This window comes from Rasamsonia byssochlamydoides (genome assembly GCF_041956645.1).
Source record: "Rasamsonia byssochlamydoides strain NRRL 3658 unplaced genomic scaffold VTN77scaffold_13, whole genome shotgun sequence".
In the NCBI taxonomy this organism is placed as follows: Eukaryota; Fungi; Ascomycota; class Eurotiomycetes; order Eurotiales; family Trichocomaceae; genus Rasamsonia; species Rasamsonia byssochlamydoides.
In genome coordinates, this window is record NW_027192396.1 from 76,893 (window position 1) to 95,253 (window position 18,361).

General features: G+C 53.0%; 5 protein-coding genes across 5 annotated transcripts in view; 3 read left to right on the forward strand and 2 right to left on the reverse strand.

Annotated features, from left to right (window-relative positions):
- Positions 1 to 1,136: 1,136 nt before the first annotated feature.
- VTN77DRAFT_1465 (uncharacterized protein) lies at positions 1,137 to 3,007 on the forward strand (the record flags this gene model as incomplete). The annotated part of the gene is made up of 3 exons (XM_069417199.1): positions 1,137 to 1,258; positions 1,314 to 1,642; positions 1,698 to 3,007. The coding sequence occupies 3 exons, from the start codon at positions 1,137 to 1,139 to the stop codon at positions 3,005 to 3,007; spliced, it is 1,761 nt and encodes a 586-aa protein (XP_069279954.1).
- A 1,892-nt stretch (positions 3,008 to 4,899) lies between these two features.
- On the reverse strand, positions 4,900 to 6,865 carry VTN77DRAFT_1466 (uncharacterized protein; the record flags this gene model as incomplete). The annotated part of the gene is made up of 3 exons (XM_069417200.1): positions 4,900 to 5,341; positions 5,429 to 6,549; positions 6,608 to 6,865. 3 exons carry the CDS (start codon positions 6,863 to 6,865, stop codon positions 4,900 to 4,902), a joined length of 1,821 nt encoding a protein of 606 aa, XP_069279955.1.
- A 1,564-nt stretch (positions 6,866 to 8,429) lies between these two features.
- On the forward strand, positions 8,430 to 9,881 carry VTN77DRAFT_1467 (uncharacterized protein; the record flags this gene model as incomplete). The annotated part of the gene is made up of 1 exon (XM_069417201.1): positions 8,430 to 9,881. The coding sequence occupies one exon, from the start codon at positions 8,430 to 8,432 to the stop codon at positions 9,879 to 9,881; it is 1,452 nt and encodes a 483-aa protein (XP_069279956.1).
- A 2,505-nt stretch (positions 9,882 to 12,386) lies between these two features.
- On the reverse strand, positions 12,387 to 15,718 carry VTN77DRAFT_1468 (uncharacterized protein; the record flags this gene model as incomplete). Its single annotated transcript, XM_069417202.1, has 6 exons — positions 12,387 to 12,893; positions 12,962 to 13,165; positions 13,219 to 13,295; positions 13,366 to 15,207; positions 15,285 to 15,357; positions 15,413 to 15,718. The coding sequence occupies 6 exons, from the start codon at positions 15,716 to 15,718 to the stop codon at positions 12,387 to 12,389; spliced, it is 3,009 nt and encodes a 1,002-aa protein (XP_069279957.1).
- A 1,041-nt stretch (positions 15,719 to 16,759) lies between these two features.
- VTN77DRAFT_1469 (uncharacterized protein) overlaps positions 16,760 to 18,361 on the forward strand; it is a gene marked incomplete at both ends in the record, with an annotated part of 2,425 nt that continues 823 nt past the window's right edge. Inside the window, 5 exons of the mRNA XM_069417203.1 lie at positions 16,760 to 16,892; positions 16,962 to 17,120; positions 17,223 to 17,306; positions 17,354 to 17,359; positions 17,595 to 18,254. Of these exons, the coding sequence (XP_069279958.1) occupies positions 16,760 to 16,892; positions 16,962 to 17,120; positions 17,223 to 17,306; positions 17,354 to 17,359; positions 17,595 to 18,254 (1,042 nt within the window). The remainder of the gene's footprint in view (positions 16,893 to 16,961; positions 17,121 to 17,222; positions 17,307 to 17,353; positions 17,360 to 17,594; positions 18,255 to 18,361) is intronic.

Here is an 18,361-nt window from a genome sequence, read left to right on the forward strand (position 1 = left end):
GAAACTATTGAACTATTGAATATTTGGAATCATTCTTCAGGCACCGTACGCCGTGGCGCAGGGGATGAGAATTTCCCTCTGATTATGGTTCTTTGCTTTGCTTAAGCGAGGAAATCCTCGTGATTCTCGAGGGTTCTTTCTCTGGTCATTGGACTCGGCGCTCTGGTGCAGTCACATGCCATCACATGCCATCGCAGCAGTCACGATCCAATGATGGGTGTTATCACCACGTGGGAGGGGCAGAGTCCGATAACAACGCTGGTACGGAGTACACAGTACAGTCTGTGGGTAGGATTCCTTTCCGTATTTGTTTTCTCCTTTGCCCCGCATTGACTGACCGACCCTATTATCCGGGGTTGATCCGGTCCGTGGGCGACATCGTCCAATGTCTATTGATCCTGGCGCAGGGGACGGACCCGTTAGTCTGACCCGGGGGTGACATCGTCTGCGATCTAATCAAGTTGAATCAGGAAACTCGGAGGTTAACAAGGAGTCCGGGATACACGCGTCGTGTCGGTCTGTCGATGCTGGTCTGTCGATGAGTCGACGCCTTGATAATGGCCAATGTCCTGGCATATTCGCTGTTGGTACGTGTGCATTCTCTATCCACGAGATGGGATCCAGCATTGAGTGCGCAACTGACTGCCTTGTGTATCCAACATCACACACGGGGCTTTATCCTATTCTGTGATTATACTCTCAGCGTGGCTTGTGGCTGACACATAGTATGAGTGACAGTGAGTGACAGCATATGCTGCGTTACCAGACACAGCCTGACTGAGCTGACTGAGATTGGAAGAAGCTCCGCCCCCAGTCAGCGCAAAGTCATACTGGGCAATCAATAAATAGGCAACTGGCAGATGCAACTGTCATGCAGTGGAACCTTATTGCTGCCGATTTGGTGGGCGTCCTGGGACTCACCCCGCCACCGGGAAGTTCCGAGCATGCACCAGCGTTCAGGATGCATCCACCGACTACGCCGTACGGAGTAGGGTCCGGGGAGAGGCCAGGGTATATACTCCGGACCTCGCCCTGCGCACCGATGACAGCTCCACCTCCTTCCCCAGATTCTGGTGCAGCGCAGATTGCTCTGCACATTGTCGTTTCGATCCTCACTCTGCCGTTACCATGTGAGAATGACATGCCTCGAGTTCATTCTCGAGAGGATCCACCTGCGCAAGCCGGCCGGAGTGCCGGGCTCGGCGCTGCCCGCCATCCTGGTCGGCCACTTTGTTGCGCTGGGCGGGATTCTGTTTGGGTAGGTAGCGATCTAACAAGCGGTGAATCTGTCGAGATCCATGCTAAGGAAATAGATATGATACCGGTAATATCAACGGCATCCTGGCGATGCAGCAATGGAAAGACACCTTCTCGACCGGATATATCAACCCGACCACCGGACTGCCCGACATCACTGCCGCCCAGAAATCGCTGATTGTGTCCATCCTCTCTGCCGGCACCTTCTTCGGCGCCCTCTCCGCTGCTCCCGCAGCCGACCAGATCGGCCGGCGATGGGGTCTCATCTCGGCGTGCTGCATCTTCATCCTGGGCGTCACACTGCAGACGGCCGCGGCGGGCATCCCCCTGTTTGTCGTCGGTCGATGTCTGGCCGGGTACGGAGTTGGGATGCTATCTACCCTGAGTGAGTCAAGTTGACTGCTTTCAAATCGGCTATGCTCAATCTGACGATCGATTAGTCCCCCTCTACCAATCCGAGACGGCACCGAAATGGATTCGAGGTTTTATTGTCGGCGCGTATCAGTTTGCCATCACTGTTGGTCTGTTTCTGGCGGCAATCGTGGACAACGCGACAAAGAACAGGAATGACACAGGCTCCTACCGGATCCCCCTCGCCGTGCAGGCCGCCTGGTCGATAGTTCTGATCGCGGGCATGATCACGCTCCCGGAGACGCCTCGCTATCTCATCAAGAGAAACCGACCCGAGGCAGCAGCCCGATCGCTGGCCCGGCTGCGACGGCTTCCAATCAACAGCCCCCATCTGGCTGAACTGGCGGATATCGCGCAGCACCACGAACGGGAGCTCAACCTGGGCGGCAACACCTACGTCGACTGCTTCCGGGGCAACCTGGGCAAGAGGCTCGCGACGGGCTGTCTGCTGCAGGCGTTCCAGCAGTTGACGGGAGTGAATTTCATCTTCTACTACGGAACGTCCTTCTTCCAGACAGCGGGCATGCGCAATGCTTTCACCATCACGGTAATCACCAACGTCGTCAACATGGCGTCTACGATTCCGGGGCTGTGGATGGTTGAGAAATGGGGTCGACGGCCTCTCCTCCTGTTCGGTGGTACCGGCATGGCGATATGCCAGTGCATCGTCGCAGCAGTAGGCACAGCCCTACCTAACGATCCCGTCGCCAACAAAGCAACGGTGGCATTTCTGTGTCTCTATATCTTCTTTTTCGCCTGCTCCTGGGGCCCCGTCGTCTGGGTCGTGCCAGGCGAGATCTTCACGCTGAAAGTACGCGCCAAGTCGCTGTCCATGTCAACGGCATCCAACTGGCTGGTCAACTGGGGACTGGCGTACGCGATACCCTATATGATCGACTCCGGGCCGGGGAACCTGAACCTCCAGGCGAAGGTGTTCTTCATCTGGGGCGGGTGCTGCGTCGTCGCGACCGTATTCGTGTGGTTCATGGTGTACGAGACGAAAGGGCTGTCGCTGGAGCAGGTCGACGAGCTGTACGCCTCAGTCAGTAGAGCGTGGGAGTCGAAGTATTTCGTTCCACGGCCGCAGTCCTATAACGGACAAAACGGACGGCCCCGAACGTGGTCTGCATCGGCGTCAGCACATAAACCGCGCCTGTCGACGGGGTACAGCTGCCACGTGGAGGCGATGCACTCGCCTACGCCAGACGACGACCATCGCAGGGCTGTGGGGAAAGCATCACATGTGTTCGAGTACGAGGATCGACGAGCGTTTCCGTACGAGGGACGACAAGCGTTCCGCTTCAACGATCGACATCGGAGGGTGGACTGGCAGAGATGAAGTTGCTTGGCTGTCAGTATGATCTAAACCTGTTTGTTAACCAGTGGGATGAAGCAGCTATACCTACATATCTACAATGTGTGTGTCCAATCCAATCCCAGAACTGTCCTTACAGCGATCGACGTGAGCGTTACGAGTTACTATAGGGGAGTTATGATGGTTTATGCAAAAAGGGAAAAGGGGAAAGGAAAAGTTTTACTTCGGTTTTAATTAACATAACGAGAAATGAGTGAATTAATTAATTAAAAAAATTAAAAATAACCAACTTCCTGCCATTTTATTCCATTACCAGTATCGTTGCCCCTGTAAAAAAAAAGAAAAAAAAGAAAAAGAAAAAAAGAGTACAGAAAGAGGCGGAAAAGATACCGACATTCCGCGATACCTCCCTCACTCACTCAGCCTCGATTGCAATGCGTCCTTCTATGCATCCATTCAGCAAACCATGCATATAGGTAACACCAGCCAGCTTCTTTCTCATGTGATGTCATGTCATGTCATGTCCTGTCGTGTGACCTCACCTCACATCATCTCATTCATGCATTCCCAAGTCATCAATCAATCGAACAGGGCTTATTTATTATGAGGAGCAATGCCTATTGCTATTCGTAGTTCCTCCAATAGGCAACAAAGCTTAATAAGATAAATAGTCAATCGGCGCGTTTTTTTTTTTCTTGAATGGCTTATCCTGATTCTCATTCCATTCCATCCATTCCATCGGCAGCTTTCTTTCACCTCTAGTCTACTTTGCTTTAGTCTACCAGTCATGGAAGGGAGTCTTACAGGATTTTACCTACTTTCCTACCTACCCAGATATAGATATAGTCTAGACTCTTTATACGCACTTCTTTTTACCTAAGAAAGCAAAATATCTTCTACAGCCTGTCCGTTCTTTATCAGAAGAAAAAAAGCTAACTAGCTAGCCTGTACCAAGTTTAAGCATTTCAAGTATCACCAAGTGGGAACGCAGAAGTATTTTTCAGATTCCGAGAGTTCCTTCCAGGAACAAAGTGATATCCCATCTCTCCCGTGCGAGGCAAACTATTATTCTCGGGGGGCACAACGAAGGGAATGCATCATATATCGACCTGCCCAAGGATTTCGGGCTTTTAATGATCATGATCAGCCCATTTTTCTCATAATTGATTCTGATATTCTCTAACCAACCATCGTCTTTTTTATTCAGTCTTGGAAACTCGGAGTCCGTGTTCTTAGTCGGTCAAAAAATATATTGTTTGTCTTGTTTTCCATCGTCCCCATTGACGTGTAATCAATCCTCTAGAATAGAATAACAAACAGCATAACCAAACTATATATATGTCGACGAAGTCGATAAAACGATTGAATTGTGACTAGAACTAGGACTCCTGGGATGACATTAAGTAATGACTATGATTAGGGAAAAGTCACGAAGACGAGAAACCAGGGCTGTTTTAAGGAGAAAAAAACCATGGTGGCTAATCAGCTCTCATCTCCTTTATCTCGGGTACCTGCTTGGTTCACGGGTGAGATCTAGGCGCTGACACAACGGTCTTAAGAGATTTATTATTTCTTCAAACAGGACAAAATCCCTATCTTCTAGTCTTCTACGGCAGTCGCTCCGCTGTCGAAGAATAAATAGCCCATCAGCATAGTCTATCTGCATCTATTCAAGCATAAAAAGTAATCAATCCTTGTATTTAAAATCACAGTAGAACGATATATATTCATGTGTATACTGATATGAAAGTGACAATAATTTATATCCCTAACTCCAAAATAATCCAGTAGTACCGAGACTCCAGCTCACCGCCAATCAAACGGTGGAATGCAATAAATGCAAGTTCCTGACTCATCACGAAGTCCTCATTTCAATATGCGTCGTGTGCTTCTGCCGAGACGATGGTCCATCACACCTAATTTCCTACACTCACACTAGACGTACACACACCAAGTCCAACACTGGCAACACCGCCAGCAACACCAACGCCCTTCACCCCGTTGACACCCTCAAACCGCAACAGCAACGACGACACCATCTCCCGGTACGAGTTCATCTGCGCGAGCTTGAACCGCTGGATCTTGCCGCTCGGCGTGCGCGGGATGTCCTCGACGAAGATGACGCCCCCGTCCAACGCCTTGTAGCTCGCGAGCTGCCTCCGCGCGAACCGGTAGACTTCGTCTGCTGTCAGGCGGTTGGCGGGTAGACCCTTGCGCCGCACGACGAAGGCGCGCACTGTCTCGGTGACGACTGTGCTGTCTCGCGGGTCCGTCTGAGTGACTCCGATGACAGCTGCGTCTGCGATCTCGGGGTGTTTTAGCAGGACGGCTTCGATTTCGGCGGGGGCTACTTGCCAGCTGTATATAATATCTGGTCAGATATCGATTGAAATGATTTGCATGAAAACTGGAATAATGGGTTCTCTAAGAAATGGATGTACTCACCCCCGCACTTTGATTAGCTCCTTCGCCCTCCCCACTATATAAAACTTGCCCTGCCGGACACACATGATGTCGCCAGTGCGGAACCAGCCGTCTTCGTCCTTGGCCGGGGGCATCCCCCGGTACCCGATCAATGTGCCCGGCCCGCGGACGTACAGCTCGCCGGGCTGGTTGTCAGCAGTGACGATCCCTCCGTTGCTATCAAGCAGCTTGATCTCGTAGTTCGGCGTTAGCCGCCCGATACTGGCCGTGTCGTCCCGCTCGCCGTACCGGATCTGGAACGCGACGCCGACCTCTGTCATGCCCCAGAGCTGCGAGATCTGCGCGTCAGGATGCAGTTTATCCTGGAAGCGTTTGGCGGACACTGCGTCAAGCGCAGCTCCAGCCACACCGATATATCGCAACGAAATCAGATATTCGCTCAGGGCGAGCGACGAGCACCGGTTCAGCGCCTGCACCATCGCTGGCACCATGTACGTCTCCGTAATGCGGTACAGGTAGATGGTCCGCACATACTGGTCGATCTCGAACCGCGGCAGCACGTACAGAGGCTGGCCGTAGCGAACGGGGAAGATGTGACTCCATAGAGCCCCAAAGAGGTGGAACATGGGCAGCGACATTAGCCGGGTCACGTCGTACGGGACCGGATACTGGATGCTGAGATGGTGGGTGACCATGGCGTGATGCGATAGAATCGCGGCCTTGGGCAGGCCTCCGGTGCCGCTGGTCGTGAACATGGCGGCAGGAGTTGTTTCTGCGGTAGCCTTGTCATCAAACCTGATCCAGTCACTCTCCCCATGGTCCAGCAGGCTGGCGAAGTTGAGAACGCCAGTCTGCTCCTCTGTCTGATCTGTCGAACCATATGTTGTGCTCTGCGTGGATAGCAGAAACTGCGACAGACGTGCAATGGCATATGCATCCAGGATACAGATCTGACTCGACAGCCCTTTCAACGTCGTCCCCACTTCTCGCAACATGGGCAGACCATCCGGCGACGTGATGATCCATTTCGGCTCTGCCAGCTGCAGCAGGTGCTCCAGCTCGTGCGGCTGGCTGCGCGGGTTGGTGCCCATGTAGATGCCCCCGGCGCCGATGATGGCGAAGAAGATGGCCGAGTAGAGGACCTATCGATCGTCAGTATCCACACAGAACACAGAAATGAAGAAGTACGTGAGGATATACGTTATTCGGCAAATGAACTAGCACGCACTCCCCGGGTTGGAGATTCTGTGCTTTGAATCCAGCGATCAACGTCCGCACCAGCATCCGGAACTGCCGCGCGTTCAGCGCCCACGACGGGTTCTCGGCGTCGATGTAGATGGGTCGCTGCTCATCATATCCGACAGGACGATCGTCGAATACAAATGACACCAGATCCTTATATACGGGGGCGTGGGGCGGTGGACGGGCGTCCATGTAGTACGATACCTGGCCTCCCATGACGACGACGATGCTGATATGATTTAGGGCAGGAAAATCGTCTATCGATATCCACGAAGAACAAAGAACAGTCAGTCACTGGAATGCTGAAGCTGGCATCAACGCATCAGTCAGTCAGTCAGTCAGCCAGACAATGAACGCTTCTTATACCCATCGTCCGTCGGACAGGACGATACCCATCTTTGGGACCATCTCCAGCATGACAAATACCAGCCGATCAGTCAGATCCTCTGACCAGACAGCTGACCAGTATTGTCGATTATTTATCCACAATACCCATCTGGATCGGCTCAAAACCTGCTTATCATGACAAATACTCCCTGGGTGGAGACAGCTGCAGCTCGATGCAGCCAACCCTATACATACCAGACCTGACGGACGGAAGACCCGGCACCGACCTACGTGACGTAGGGTTTGGGACTGCACATTGCATTGCATTCCTTCGCATTCCATTTAGGGCTGCTATACCGTCCACCGCTGGGAGCGGCGATCAATCCTTGTTGTTTCTCATTGGCCATCTGGGATTTTAACCTCGACTGGGGCGAGGGTGCCATGTGAACTTGCAAGGCTGGCTGTCTATTCGGTCAGTTTCTGATTGTTGGATCTCATCCTCTCCTACTAGGGTTCCTAGGTAGGTACGTATCCCGTCTCCTCCCATTCGAGCCGAGTGAGCCTACGTACTACTGAGGTTGTACATTATCCACTCTGGCTTGATAGACAGATAGTGACTCGCTTGTTAGGACTGATGCCTGCCAAACCCCTGCATTTCGGAGAATAGCGAGGGGTCTGGTCGGGTGCCCGATTCTGGAAAGGAAGCTGGATCTTCGTCACCAGTGGGACTGAAACTATCGATCTTCGATCTGTCCTTACCCCGCTGGTATAGTACCTTGGTTAGGCTCGATCTGATGAGTTCACTTTTTGGTCTCATCCTACATATACTCACCCACCTTGAGGGGATGGCTGTCTAGTGAATGACGATGCAGAACTTGCAGATTTGGATGGATAATCGGCAAAATGGAAAAGAAAGTGGCGCAGTATTCAACCACAGGCGAGCTGAATTGGCCTGGCCACTGGACGAGAGAAGAGAATCGGGTCCCAAGGCCTACTAAGCAAACCCCCCGATACCATCCATCCAACTAGTGCTCGGCGTCCCCGATCGTGCCAATCTACCTGCTTAGCTAGGGCTACATGGCCAGCAAGGGAGGTCACCCGGTATTCAGGCTGAGAAGCTGATTAGATTAGTAAAGTTATTAGTGCTGAGCCAAGTCGATCTCTCTCCGCTTGCAGCAGCTAGGTACCAAAAAATGGCAAACAACTACTCTCTGGTGGAGAAAGAAAGAGCTTCACGATTGAGGCGGTCGGTGATATCAGTGTTGGATAGAGATTTCCTTCACGAGAATGACTTAGCAAACGGTCACTTGGCCCAGAGTCAATGGGTTTGCAATCGTGATTATATATTGCCGTATCTTCGTTTTTTGCGGCTTTTCTTGTACATGTTTTCTTGAAGCATTCGTTTTTGTGCCTCTGTTTTTCTCGTGTTTGCGTGCTTCTGTACATACATACAATGGCCGATCAAAATCCTGTCAGCGAGAAGGAATCCTCGGCCTCGCATACGAGAACGCTCAGCAGCGATACTCGGACAGACACCGTGTCCAGTCTCAAAAAAGAGAATGAGACAGAGAAGATGGCTCCAGATCTGGAGTCGCAAACCGAGCAGAAGCAGCCGCAGAGATATGCTTTCATCCGGTATACGTTGCTCAACATCTACCGTCGTCTGTTCTCGTTGGTTTTCTTCGCCAATTTGGCGCTCTTCATTGCGGTAATGGTCACGGACAGGTCTCTCCTGTCCTTTGTCAACGCAGCCGCCGCGAATCTGGTCGTCTGTGGGCTGGCACGACAGCCTCTGGTCGTTAACGCCATCTTCCTGACCGTTTGCTCTATCCCCCGCTCCGCACCGCTACGACTCCGTCGCATCGCCGCTAAGGCGTATCACTATGGCGGAGTCCACAGCGGCTGTGGCATCGCGGCCTTCGTGTGGTACGTCGGCCTGGTCGCTCTCGTCTCGCAGCAGTATTGGTGTCCCGGGGATGCTCCTCCGATTATCATTTCCACCGCCGTCGTGGTCCTCTCATATATCATTCTGGCCCTGCTGCTGGCCATCATCGTCGTTGCCTATCCGGCTTTCCGATTCCGACGACACGATTATTTCGAGCTGACCCATCGCTTTTCCGGTTGGCTGGTGGTGGCGCTCTTCCTGGCGCTACTGCTGCTCTTTGCCAACGAAGCCCGACAGGCCCAACGCCTCAGCCTAGGCCGATACGTCATCCAGCTCCCGGCGTTCTGGTTCCTCATGGTGACGATCGTCGCCATCATCCATCCCTGGCTCATGCTGCGCAAACTGCGGGTCCGGCCAGAGGTTCTTTCGCGTCACGCCGTACGGTTACATTTCGATCACACGACAACGACGTTCGGAAAGGGCATTCAGCTGTCGAAGCATCCCTTGCAGGATTGGCACGGCTTCGCGACGTTCCCCGATCCTGACGGGCAAAGCTTCTCCTGCCTGGTGTCCAAGGCCGGCGACTGGACCGCCGACTGCATTCAGAACCCACCCACCCATCTCTGGAAGCGCGGAGTACTGATCTACGGGTTCGCTTACGCGATGAGGGTGTTCCGGAGGGTGATCGTGGTGACAACCGGGTCCGGCATTGGGCCGTGTCTGTCATTCCTGGGCGACGAGCATCGTCCAGCGTTGCGGGTCGTGTGGCAAACGCGATCGCCGCTCCAGACGTACGGGCAAGCAGTGATCGATCTAGTGAGGAGGATGGACCCCGATCCACTGGTGATTGACACTGACAAGAGCGGGCGCGTTGATATGTTGCCTATCGTCCGGCGTCTCGTGGGCGACTTCGAGGCAGAGGCGGTCTGCGTGATTAGCAACCCGGTGTTGACCAAAAACTTGGTGTTTGGGCTTGAGGCGAGGGGCGTGCCTGCCTTTGGGCCCATCTTTGACTCTTGACGCGATCTAGACCCGCTGTCATCAGCCAAGCTCTGGAATCAGATGACGGCAGGACAGCACTCTCAACATTGAGACCATGACGCTTGCCAACTCAGCGGTCAAGCTGTCAACAAGGCTGTGGATGATAGGGTACTGAGCAGTGCCCACCGAGCACAGACCAGCTGTTCTCTGAAGGCCACTCCCCGATCTCAGTGCGTGCTGGGCGCCAATCAGGGTGGAAAGAAAAGAAGTGCGGTTCCAGGCTGGAGGGCGGTGGTTCGTGTAGATAAATGAAGAGAGAGAATAGTTCAGGGACTAGATCGTTGAGGTCGCGACCTAATCCACTTAGTCTCTCGGATGCGCCGTCCCGTTGCCGCGGTCCTCACTATTAGTGTAGAGATCTTGTTAAGCCATCTATGTGAAAGCGTCATCTGATTTTATCGTCATCGATCCATCTCTCCAGAGATTTAGTCTTCTAGGTTGTAGTATGTGGGCCGTGCGTGGCTCACAGAGTTAGATCGGCTGGAGTGAAAATCAAAGAAGTGGCTGAAGTGTTTGAGGTAGATCGACCGATAAATGGATCTGGGAGGAATCCCCGCAGCTGTCGCTATCCACCAGAACAAGGTTAAGCGAACAGTCCCCCCCATGACAGAACGGTAGAATGGTCTTCAGCTGACGGCGGAAATCTCACCGATCTTCCCAGCCTTGGCCCGTGATTGGCTGAATATCGACACTTCCCAGCACATCTCTCAGTCTAAGTTGGCGGTCAGGATCGCGATCCAGGGTGAGGGCTAAGCTAGACTCCGACGCCGATAAGCTTGGTTGACCAAGAGAATTAGCCACTGTTGCCGAAGTACGGAGTACCTTGCGCTCCTACTAATGCTGTGTATTTCCCTATGTATGCTCAACTCTGCGACCTGGAAAATGGACTCTTACCAGTAGCGTTCGGCCACCATGCGTCACAACTCACTATATGTCGCAGCTCAACAAGGGGCGAAAAAATGTGACACGAAGTGGCAGAGAAAAGGAATAAAAATAGTATTTAGCCGATGGAATCGGAATAGTTCTGTCCTGTTTGCTCTTGAGTGGCGGCTGCAAAGTACTGCAAAGTAGATCGATCGTAGGTAGCAAAGTCAGATTGCTTTTCGCTGTGCCGCAAGGTACCTAAGTCCCTACCGACATCATGTGATTGATAGCATGTGATTTCTAGGCATTGCCAGTACTGTATCCATACCATAGCAAATCACCTGGTTAATTAATCATTCTTTTTGGAAGAGGAGGAGAGGGGGAAAAAAATCATGAAAGCTAGATCCGACAGGTTGACACTTGTAGTTTTGCTTGACGATTTTCAAAAAACCTGAAGCAGTATGTGAAAATAGCGCACTTGACAATATCCAGGGAGAAAGTACTCTGGCCTGTGCGGAAAAGAGCAATTCGTTCGAAACAATTATGTAGAGGATCTTGGGACAATCATTATCCAACATTGCAAGCAAAGACCACGTGTATCAATACGTTAACTTTGGTACTTTGGTTTCTAGTCCTGACGTCCTTCCATCAGCATCCGTTACGTGTGAATGTAGGAGTTGTAGTCGATGAAGATCTACCTATTCTTGATGGCACCTCCCACTTAATGTTGTCATAATAATCTCCTGAAATAAGGCATAGACAGAAGTTCAGTTCTTGAGACATTCTCATCCTTTTCTCACTAACTATGTAGACATTTAACTGGGAGCACATTCAGACTGAGAAATCACAACATCTCGCATCTCGTGCTGACTTTAATATATGCACTCCTGGTTACAGTACTCCATACCTCGGTACGGACCTAGGTATATATGTACCTACTTAGAACGCCTACAAAACTGAACTACTCAAGGTTGATAAATAGTACGAGTACGTACAACACTCCATAGCTGTTTTCTCTCGTGCTGTGTACAGAATACTTGTAGGAAATATTAAATCACAACAAGAAGCAGGACCAAGGAAATCTTTCTGTAAAAGAAAGACACGCTTGTAATATAAATTAAATACTATAATCAAATTAGGTCTCTAACTATTGGTTACTTTAGTAGGGCTGCAGGAGCTTGCATGAGTGAAATAGTCTTTTTTTTTTCTAATATAATGCACAAGGGAAAGCACGTTAGACACTAGCTCAAGATATAATATTAATATAGTTGCCTCGTTTAGGTAGTATGTTGATGCGATTCCGATAACCTTCCATTCTCTTATCTAGCTGCCAGACCCAGGGCTTAGGGCCTAGGGTCAGGGCTTCGTGCTTCCCGTGCCTCGCGTACTTTCCTCGAGGTCCTCCGAGAACTCCTTGTTTTTGAATCAACGCCACAGACGGAAATTTGCTTTTCTGAAAGTCTTCTTTGATATCCCTCCAGTACAGAGCGTCGACAGGCCTTAGAAGCTCAGGCAGCAAGAGACGTGAAATTCGAGTCAGTGGTCAAAAACTCTATAAGGTCTTTTTTACTCTATCATCTTCTCGTCTATCTCAAGAACGCACACATCTATCTTCCTTCCTCACGACGACGCGACATTAAACTCAGCAATCACGCTTGGCGGCTCCTGATACTGCCCAATACTCTTCCATTCCACGTCGAGACCGAAGCCCTTCGGGCCGCCGACACGTAGGCCTCGTTCGTCGCCAGTCCACAGCGGATGGGCGGCCATGGCAATGACGCTCACGTGGAGGCCGTACCGCAGCTCCTGGGACCCAATCGCCTCGCCGTCTGGGCCCAGAATCGAGATGAGATCCGGCACCGTGCAGATCATCTCGTGTCGGGACTGGTCATCGGGATTCGAAGGATCTGCATAGGCCGCATACAGAAATTCGTTCTGGAATGGGATCACGATGGGACGCTCCTCTTCTGCTGTCGCTGCAGGGGTCTCTGTCGCCGTCGTCGGGTCCTTCTCGTCGCCGCTTAACGGTGCAATGACGCACTGGCCCATGGTGTAACCACGACTGACGTCACGCTTGACGTCGATGATCTTGCCTGTATACAGCAGCCGACCCGGCGTCGTGTCGAACTAGAAGTTGCAAGATGAAATCGTCAGTAGAGATTCTCGTGAATCAAAAGGGTATCGCATATTCTTACAATTGCTTTGATGATGTTCGTCTTCGACCGTCGCGCCTTGTGGATTGCCCGTCCGATGTACCATGCCTGGGACACGGTGTTGGGGATTGCATATTTCCGAATCACGTCGCCAGTCAGAGGGGTCGCCGCAACAGCCGCCATCAGGCCGAGGTCAACGCATTGCGATCTCAGCATCGTCTCTACCCTTCTGCTAGATTCCGCATGCTATTTGGATATCTGTTAGTAGACAAGTTGGAAGACGCGACGATTGCACATACCAGAACGACTGCTGCGTTCCCCTTCCCGTCTGCCAACGCGCACGGGGTGAGCGGATGACCATAAACATAAGGAGTGCCTGGTTTATCAGTATAAGCAAGCAAAAGAATAATGAAGGAAAAGATGTGGGCAATGCGAATTCGACTCACCATGCTCCATAGTCGGGTAGGCCCGTCCCATCAGGTCTCCGTCAACCACCGGGATGTCAAAATGAGCGCTCGTGGGGAAGGTCGAGACGCCGTTGCCGCCACCGATTTCGTCTGCAATAACGGCTTCGAAATGCGTGTGGCCGGAAATTTTGAGCGAGTAATCAATGGCTCTGGGAATCTCCGTCCCGGCAGGGATCCTCTCGCCAGACACACTGGGAGCGCCGTACCACGAACCGAAGACGCAGACATCCGAGTCTTTGAGGCTAGACAGGGCGATGACTCGCATACGGCCTTTGCACGACGGGTCCCGAAGGCGCTCCAGACACTCGAGGTATTGGAGATAGGATGGACCTCCGCCGCCAGTTCCGAGGACACCAGTACCGGTTGCAATGAACTCGAGATCCACGGGTGAAAGATACCAGACACCATCCCGTACTTCTGGTTTATAAGCCTCGATATCGATATATGCTGAATGCTTGACAGCTGAGAGGGCACCGTCCGTCGATGCTTTCTGTTTTGGCGGTTCGTCGACATCGTCGTCCAGGCCGTCGACCGCAACCGAACTGGGTTGCTGGGATTCCGACGCGGAACTTGGGTCTTGTTGAGCCAACCTGCCGATAGCTTTGATAACGAGTCTAGAAGCCTTGTTCGAGACGTATTGAAGAGGGATCTTATCGATTTGGGCAATCTTGACATCGGCCCGGTCCGCTCCTCGGGCCACAGCCCGCTCGATGGCCTTTTGCTGAGCGGCATCGACAACGGCCCTCTCGTCGCGATCGGCGAGAATCTCGATGACGTCGATTTCTCCCGCAACTTTGGCAATGGCCGCTCCGACGGCGTTGGCGGAATCGTGATGAGGGGGAATAATGCATTTGGCGACGCCATCTAGAGGGTCCATCTGGACAATGGAACCGCCACCAACAAGAAGGAGAGTAACGGGCAGGTCGGATACCTTCATCTTGTTGACGGTTCCCTCGAGGATCTTTTTGATCTCGCTGCGTGCCTTGGCGACCACATCGGCGGGGATGTGGGCGACCTTAGAGGCATCGCCAATCTGGGCCGCCCCCGAGGCGACAACAATATCCGTCGCGGTCAGGACATCGCCACCAAAGACCAGGGCCTTGGAGGTCAGATAGTGTCCGACGGAGTCGGGACCCACGCTGACTTGGCCGGTTGTCTCGTCGAATGTGATGCGACTTCCACCTCCAAGGCCAACAGACAAGACCTCCGGCATTGAGAAGGCCGTCCGAACACCACCCACTTCGACGAAATTAGGGGCCTGTCGGGGGAATCCAGACGGCAGCAGGGCACAGACGTCACTAGTAGTACCTCCGATGTCGATCATGAGCACTTGGGTTTCTGGCGCTGCCAAGTTGGCTCCACGATCCAGGGAAGCCAGAAAGGCGGCGCCGGTCAGACTGTTCGTCGGTCCGCTGGCGAAGGTCTTGATGGGGAATTCGGCGGCAGTGGCAGCATCGGTCAGGGTTCCGTCATTCTGAGTCAAGAACAACGGGCAAGTGAGCTGCAGTTTGACCATGGCTTTGCAGAAGGCGCGGACGGTGCGGCGAGCCAGGTTCAGGATGGAGGCGTTGAGAATGGTGGCATTCTCGCGCTCGAGAAGGCCGACACCTCCGATGGAGTGCGAACAGACGATGGAGAGCGACGAATCAAGGTCGAGCATCATCTTTTTGCAAGTCTCTTCGTGGATGCCCGCATGGTCGAGGGGCGAGAAGACGCCGACGATGGCGACCATCTGGATGCCGGCGCGCTGGATGCTCTCGACGGTGGCTTTGATCTGCGACGGGTTCAGCGGGCTGATCTCGCGCCCGTCAATCTCGAGGCCTGTCGCGAGAGCACTCAGCATTTGCTACGTCCGGTGTATTTGACAAATGACTGAGATTCTTCAGGTCATGTCTTACCGCCGTCGAGATAGAACACGGGTCCGCCCATGATCTCTTTGAGGGCGAGGGGGAAGTCGGCAAACGGAGGCACCTGATCATTCTTAGCATTCTCTTGTATTCTCTTTTGAAGAGCTTCTCTCACTCACCTGCCTCGTGAAGGGCCCGCAGAGTCGCACGACGGCGACCTTGCTGAGGCGACGGGCATCAGCTTCGACAACGGCATTGACGAAGTGGGTGGTGCCGATGGCGACGCTGAGGATCTTGTGCTTGTCGACCCGCGATTTGGTGAGGACGCCCTCGATGGCCGTGTAGATGCCGCTGGTGACGTCGACGGTGGTGGGCGTCTTGCTGGAGGCGCAGACACCGCGCGAAGGGGAGTCAGCAGCGGTTATGTCGATGATGGCGGCATCCGTGTTGGTGCCGCCAACGTCGACGCCGATGCGATAGGCCATTTATCTCGACTAGATGTATTGTATTCGCTCCTACTTGACCCAGATCGATCGGCCTCGCGCCTGAATGATCTACCCAGCTAGCTCCTGCACCCGGAAGAATGACTCTCGATGAATTCACGCAGACAAGGTCGCCGGTCTTATTATCTTCACGCGGTTCTGCCCCTCGGACCGAACATGCCTTGGCTTTCTACCCATCCTGCTGTCACCATGGCGCGGACCAGGCTCCTCAGTCTTTATAGCCGTCCCACAAGCTGGGACGAGGCCGTGTCGAAGACATCTGGACGGTCCATGGTCTATCTGGATTCCGAGTGCTTCGATATCGCATCGCGCTTCCAGTGGGAGGGCAAGCTTGGCCGAGAGGCATCGGAGGGGGAGCAAGATCCAGAATTGGAGATGACCAACAGAATTGCTAATCGCGTTACCAATAGGAAAGTAGCAAATGCCGAAGATAACGATTGCGCTTAACTGGGACCGGCAATTCTGCGGAGAACCCGGCCGAGCAGCCTTAACGGCCTCTTGGCTACATACTTGCAGCCGTCCCAGACTTTCTCCGGTCCTGTCGACACACTATCTCGATATCGACCTTCTCGACGTGGCTAGTATGAATCGCGCCATGGAATGTGCAGGGACATCCCTGTTAATCGATTTGCCGACCTCATCACCCGTGAAAAGAAAGTCGGCAACCGTCAGAACTCAATCACCTTGATCGCGCCACCGGCCAAACTGGAAGCAGTATTCCTACCCGACAGCTCGGGTTGCCATTACTCCGCATGGATTCGTGATGTCTATTTTCGATGACTGAACGGTGTCTGGTCCGGAGTCTGTCTTATCTGTCGCATGTCCTCCAGGATCGCATCTGCAGCGAGCGACCTCGCGATAAGAGGTCAGAATGGCGGAAGAGGAGCGATGGCGGCCGAAGATATAGATAGATATATCTGCGGGGGCCAGTGTCTTCACCGGGCGATCCTCTTCGAAATGATCTGATTGTGCTTGGACCCGATATTCATCAAGAGCTGTCTGGCCTGGTAGAGCAGTGTCGCCATGGACAAGTTGATTCAACGCCTCGAGGTCGAGCACGAGGGCGGCACGATCCCGGACCGCTGGATCAACAATGACATCAAGCCGATCGAGAGCGGACGGCGCACCTGGGGGTTCTGGACCTTCCATAACTACTGTCAGTCTGCATTCTGTTCAGATAGCGGAAATCGTCTCCAGTGATGAAGATGGATGCTGACGCTGCCAGGGGTGTTGGTCCAATCGAACATCTCGTCGTACATGACGGGCAGCTCGCTGATTGCGCTGGGTTTGACCTGGTGGCAGGCCATCATCGCCATCGTCGTGGGGAATATCATCTCAACGCTGCTGGTCGTGCTGAACTCTGTGCCGGGGGCCTTCTATCACAGTCAGTGGTCCTCTACCTTCGCTTCATGTCACCAGATCGGGCGAGCTTGAATCAACCGTTGGAGCTCTAATGAGTTGACGAAACTAACGACTTCGGATTTAGTTGGCTTCCCGGTTGTGAACCGCTACGTCTGGGGAATGTACGGTAGCTCGTTTGTGCTGTGGAATCGCATTCTACTGTCAGTTGGTAAGTGTCTGTCCGATCGTGATTTCGGTCAGATGCTGACGATCCAGTGTGGTGTATGTCTCGTTCTTTTGTTCGCTCCTCGATTACACTCCTCCCTTAGTCAACTTCATGGAGAGACTCTATCCACGACATGAGCTATGGCACTCCTTTCCTTCTCTGGACGCAGACAGCCTCTCCCCTGTGATATGAACTTTATCAACTTCTCTCTACATGACACTCCTCTTTCCTCGCTACGCAGTCTTTTATTGGACTTCCCCTCTACATGTCAACAACTGACATTGGCTACAGACGGCTTCCAGGCATGGATCGGCGGCGAGTGCGTCTACGTCTGCCTGCAGGCCATCTGGCCCTCCCTCGAGAGCCGCATTCCCAATCATATGCCTGCCTCGACCGGGATGACGACCGCCAGCTTCGTCGCCTACATCATCTTCATGGTCATCTCCCTGCCAGTCGTCTACGTGCGCCCCCATAAGCTGCAGTACTTCTTCTACGTCTCTGCCGCCATCGTCCTCGTCTTTGAAATCGTACTGCTCATCTGGTCGCTGGCCACCATGGGCCCCTCTGGCTTTGGCGCCACAATCGCCTCTTCTGGCTACAGCACCACCGGCTGGAACATCGCCTTCGGCATCATCAGCACCATTGGGTCGATTGCCGCCGGTATCCTCAACCAGAACGACTACGCGAGGTTTGCCCGCAAGCCCCGCGACGCCATCTACGGCCAGATCTTCAGCTTCCCCATCTACGCCATCACGTGCTCCGTCATCGGCATCCTCGTCACGGCTGCCACCCAGAACCGCTACGGCGAACCGCTCTGGAACCTACCCAACCTGCTGAGCGCGGTCATTCAGCATGGAGGTTCGCGGTCGCGAGCAGCCGCCTTCTTTGGAGGGGCTGCTCTAATCGTGAGTCAGATTGGCGTTAATGTGCCGGGCAACGCGCTGTCTGGAGGTGAGGATTCCAGCTTATACCTTTGCCTATATATTTTTATTGCCAACCTCTTGAATTTTACCGTTTGTTTTGTTACTTTCTGTCCTTTTTATTTCCCATCCCCCCCC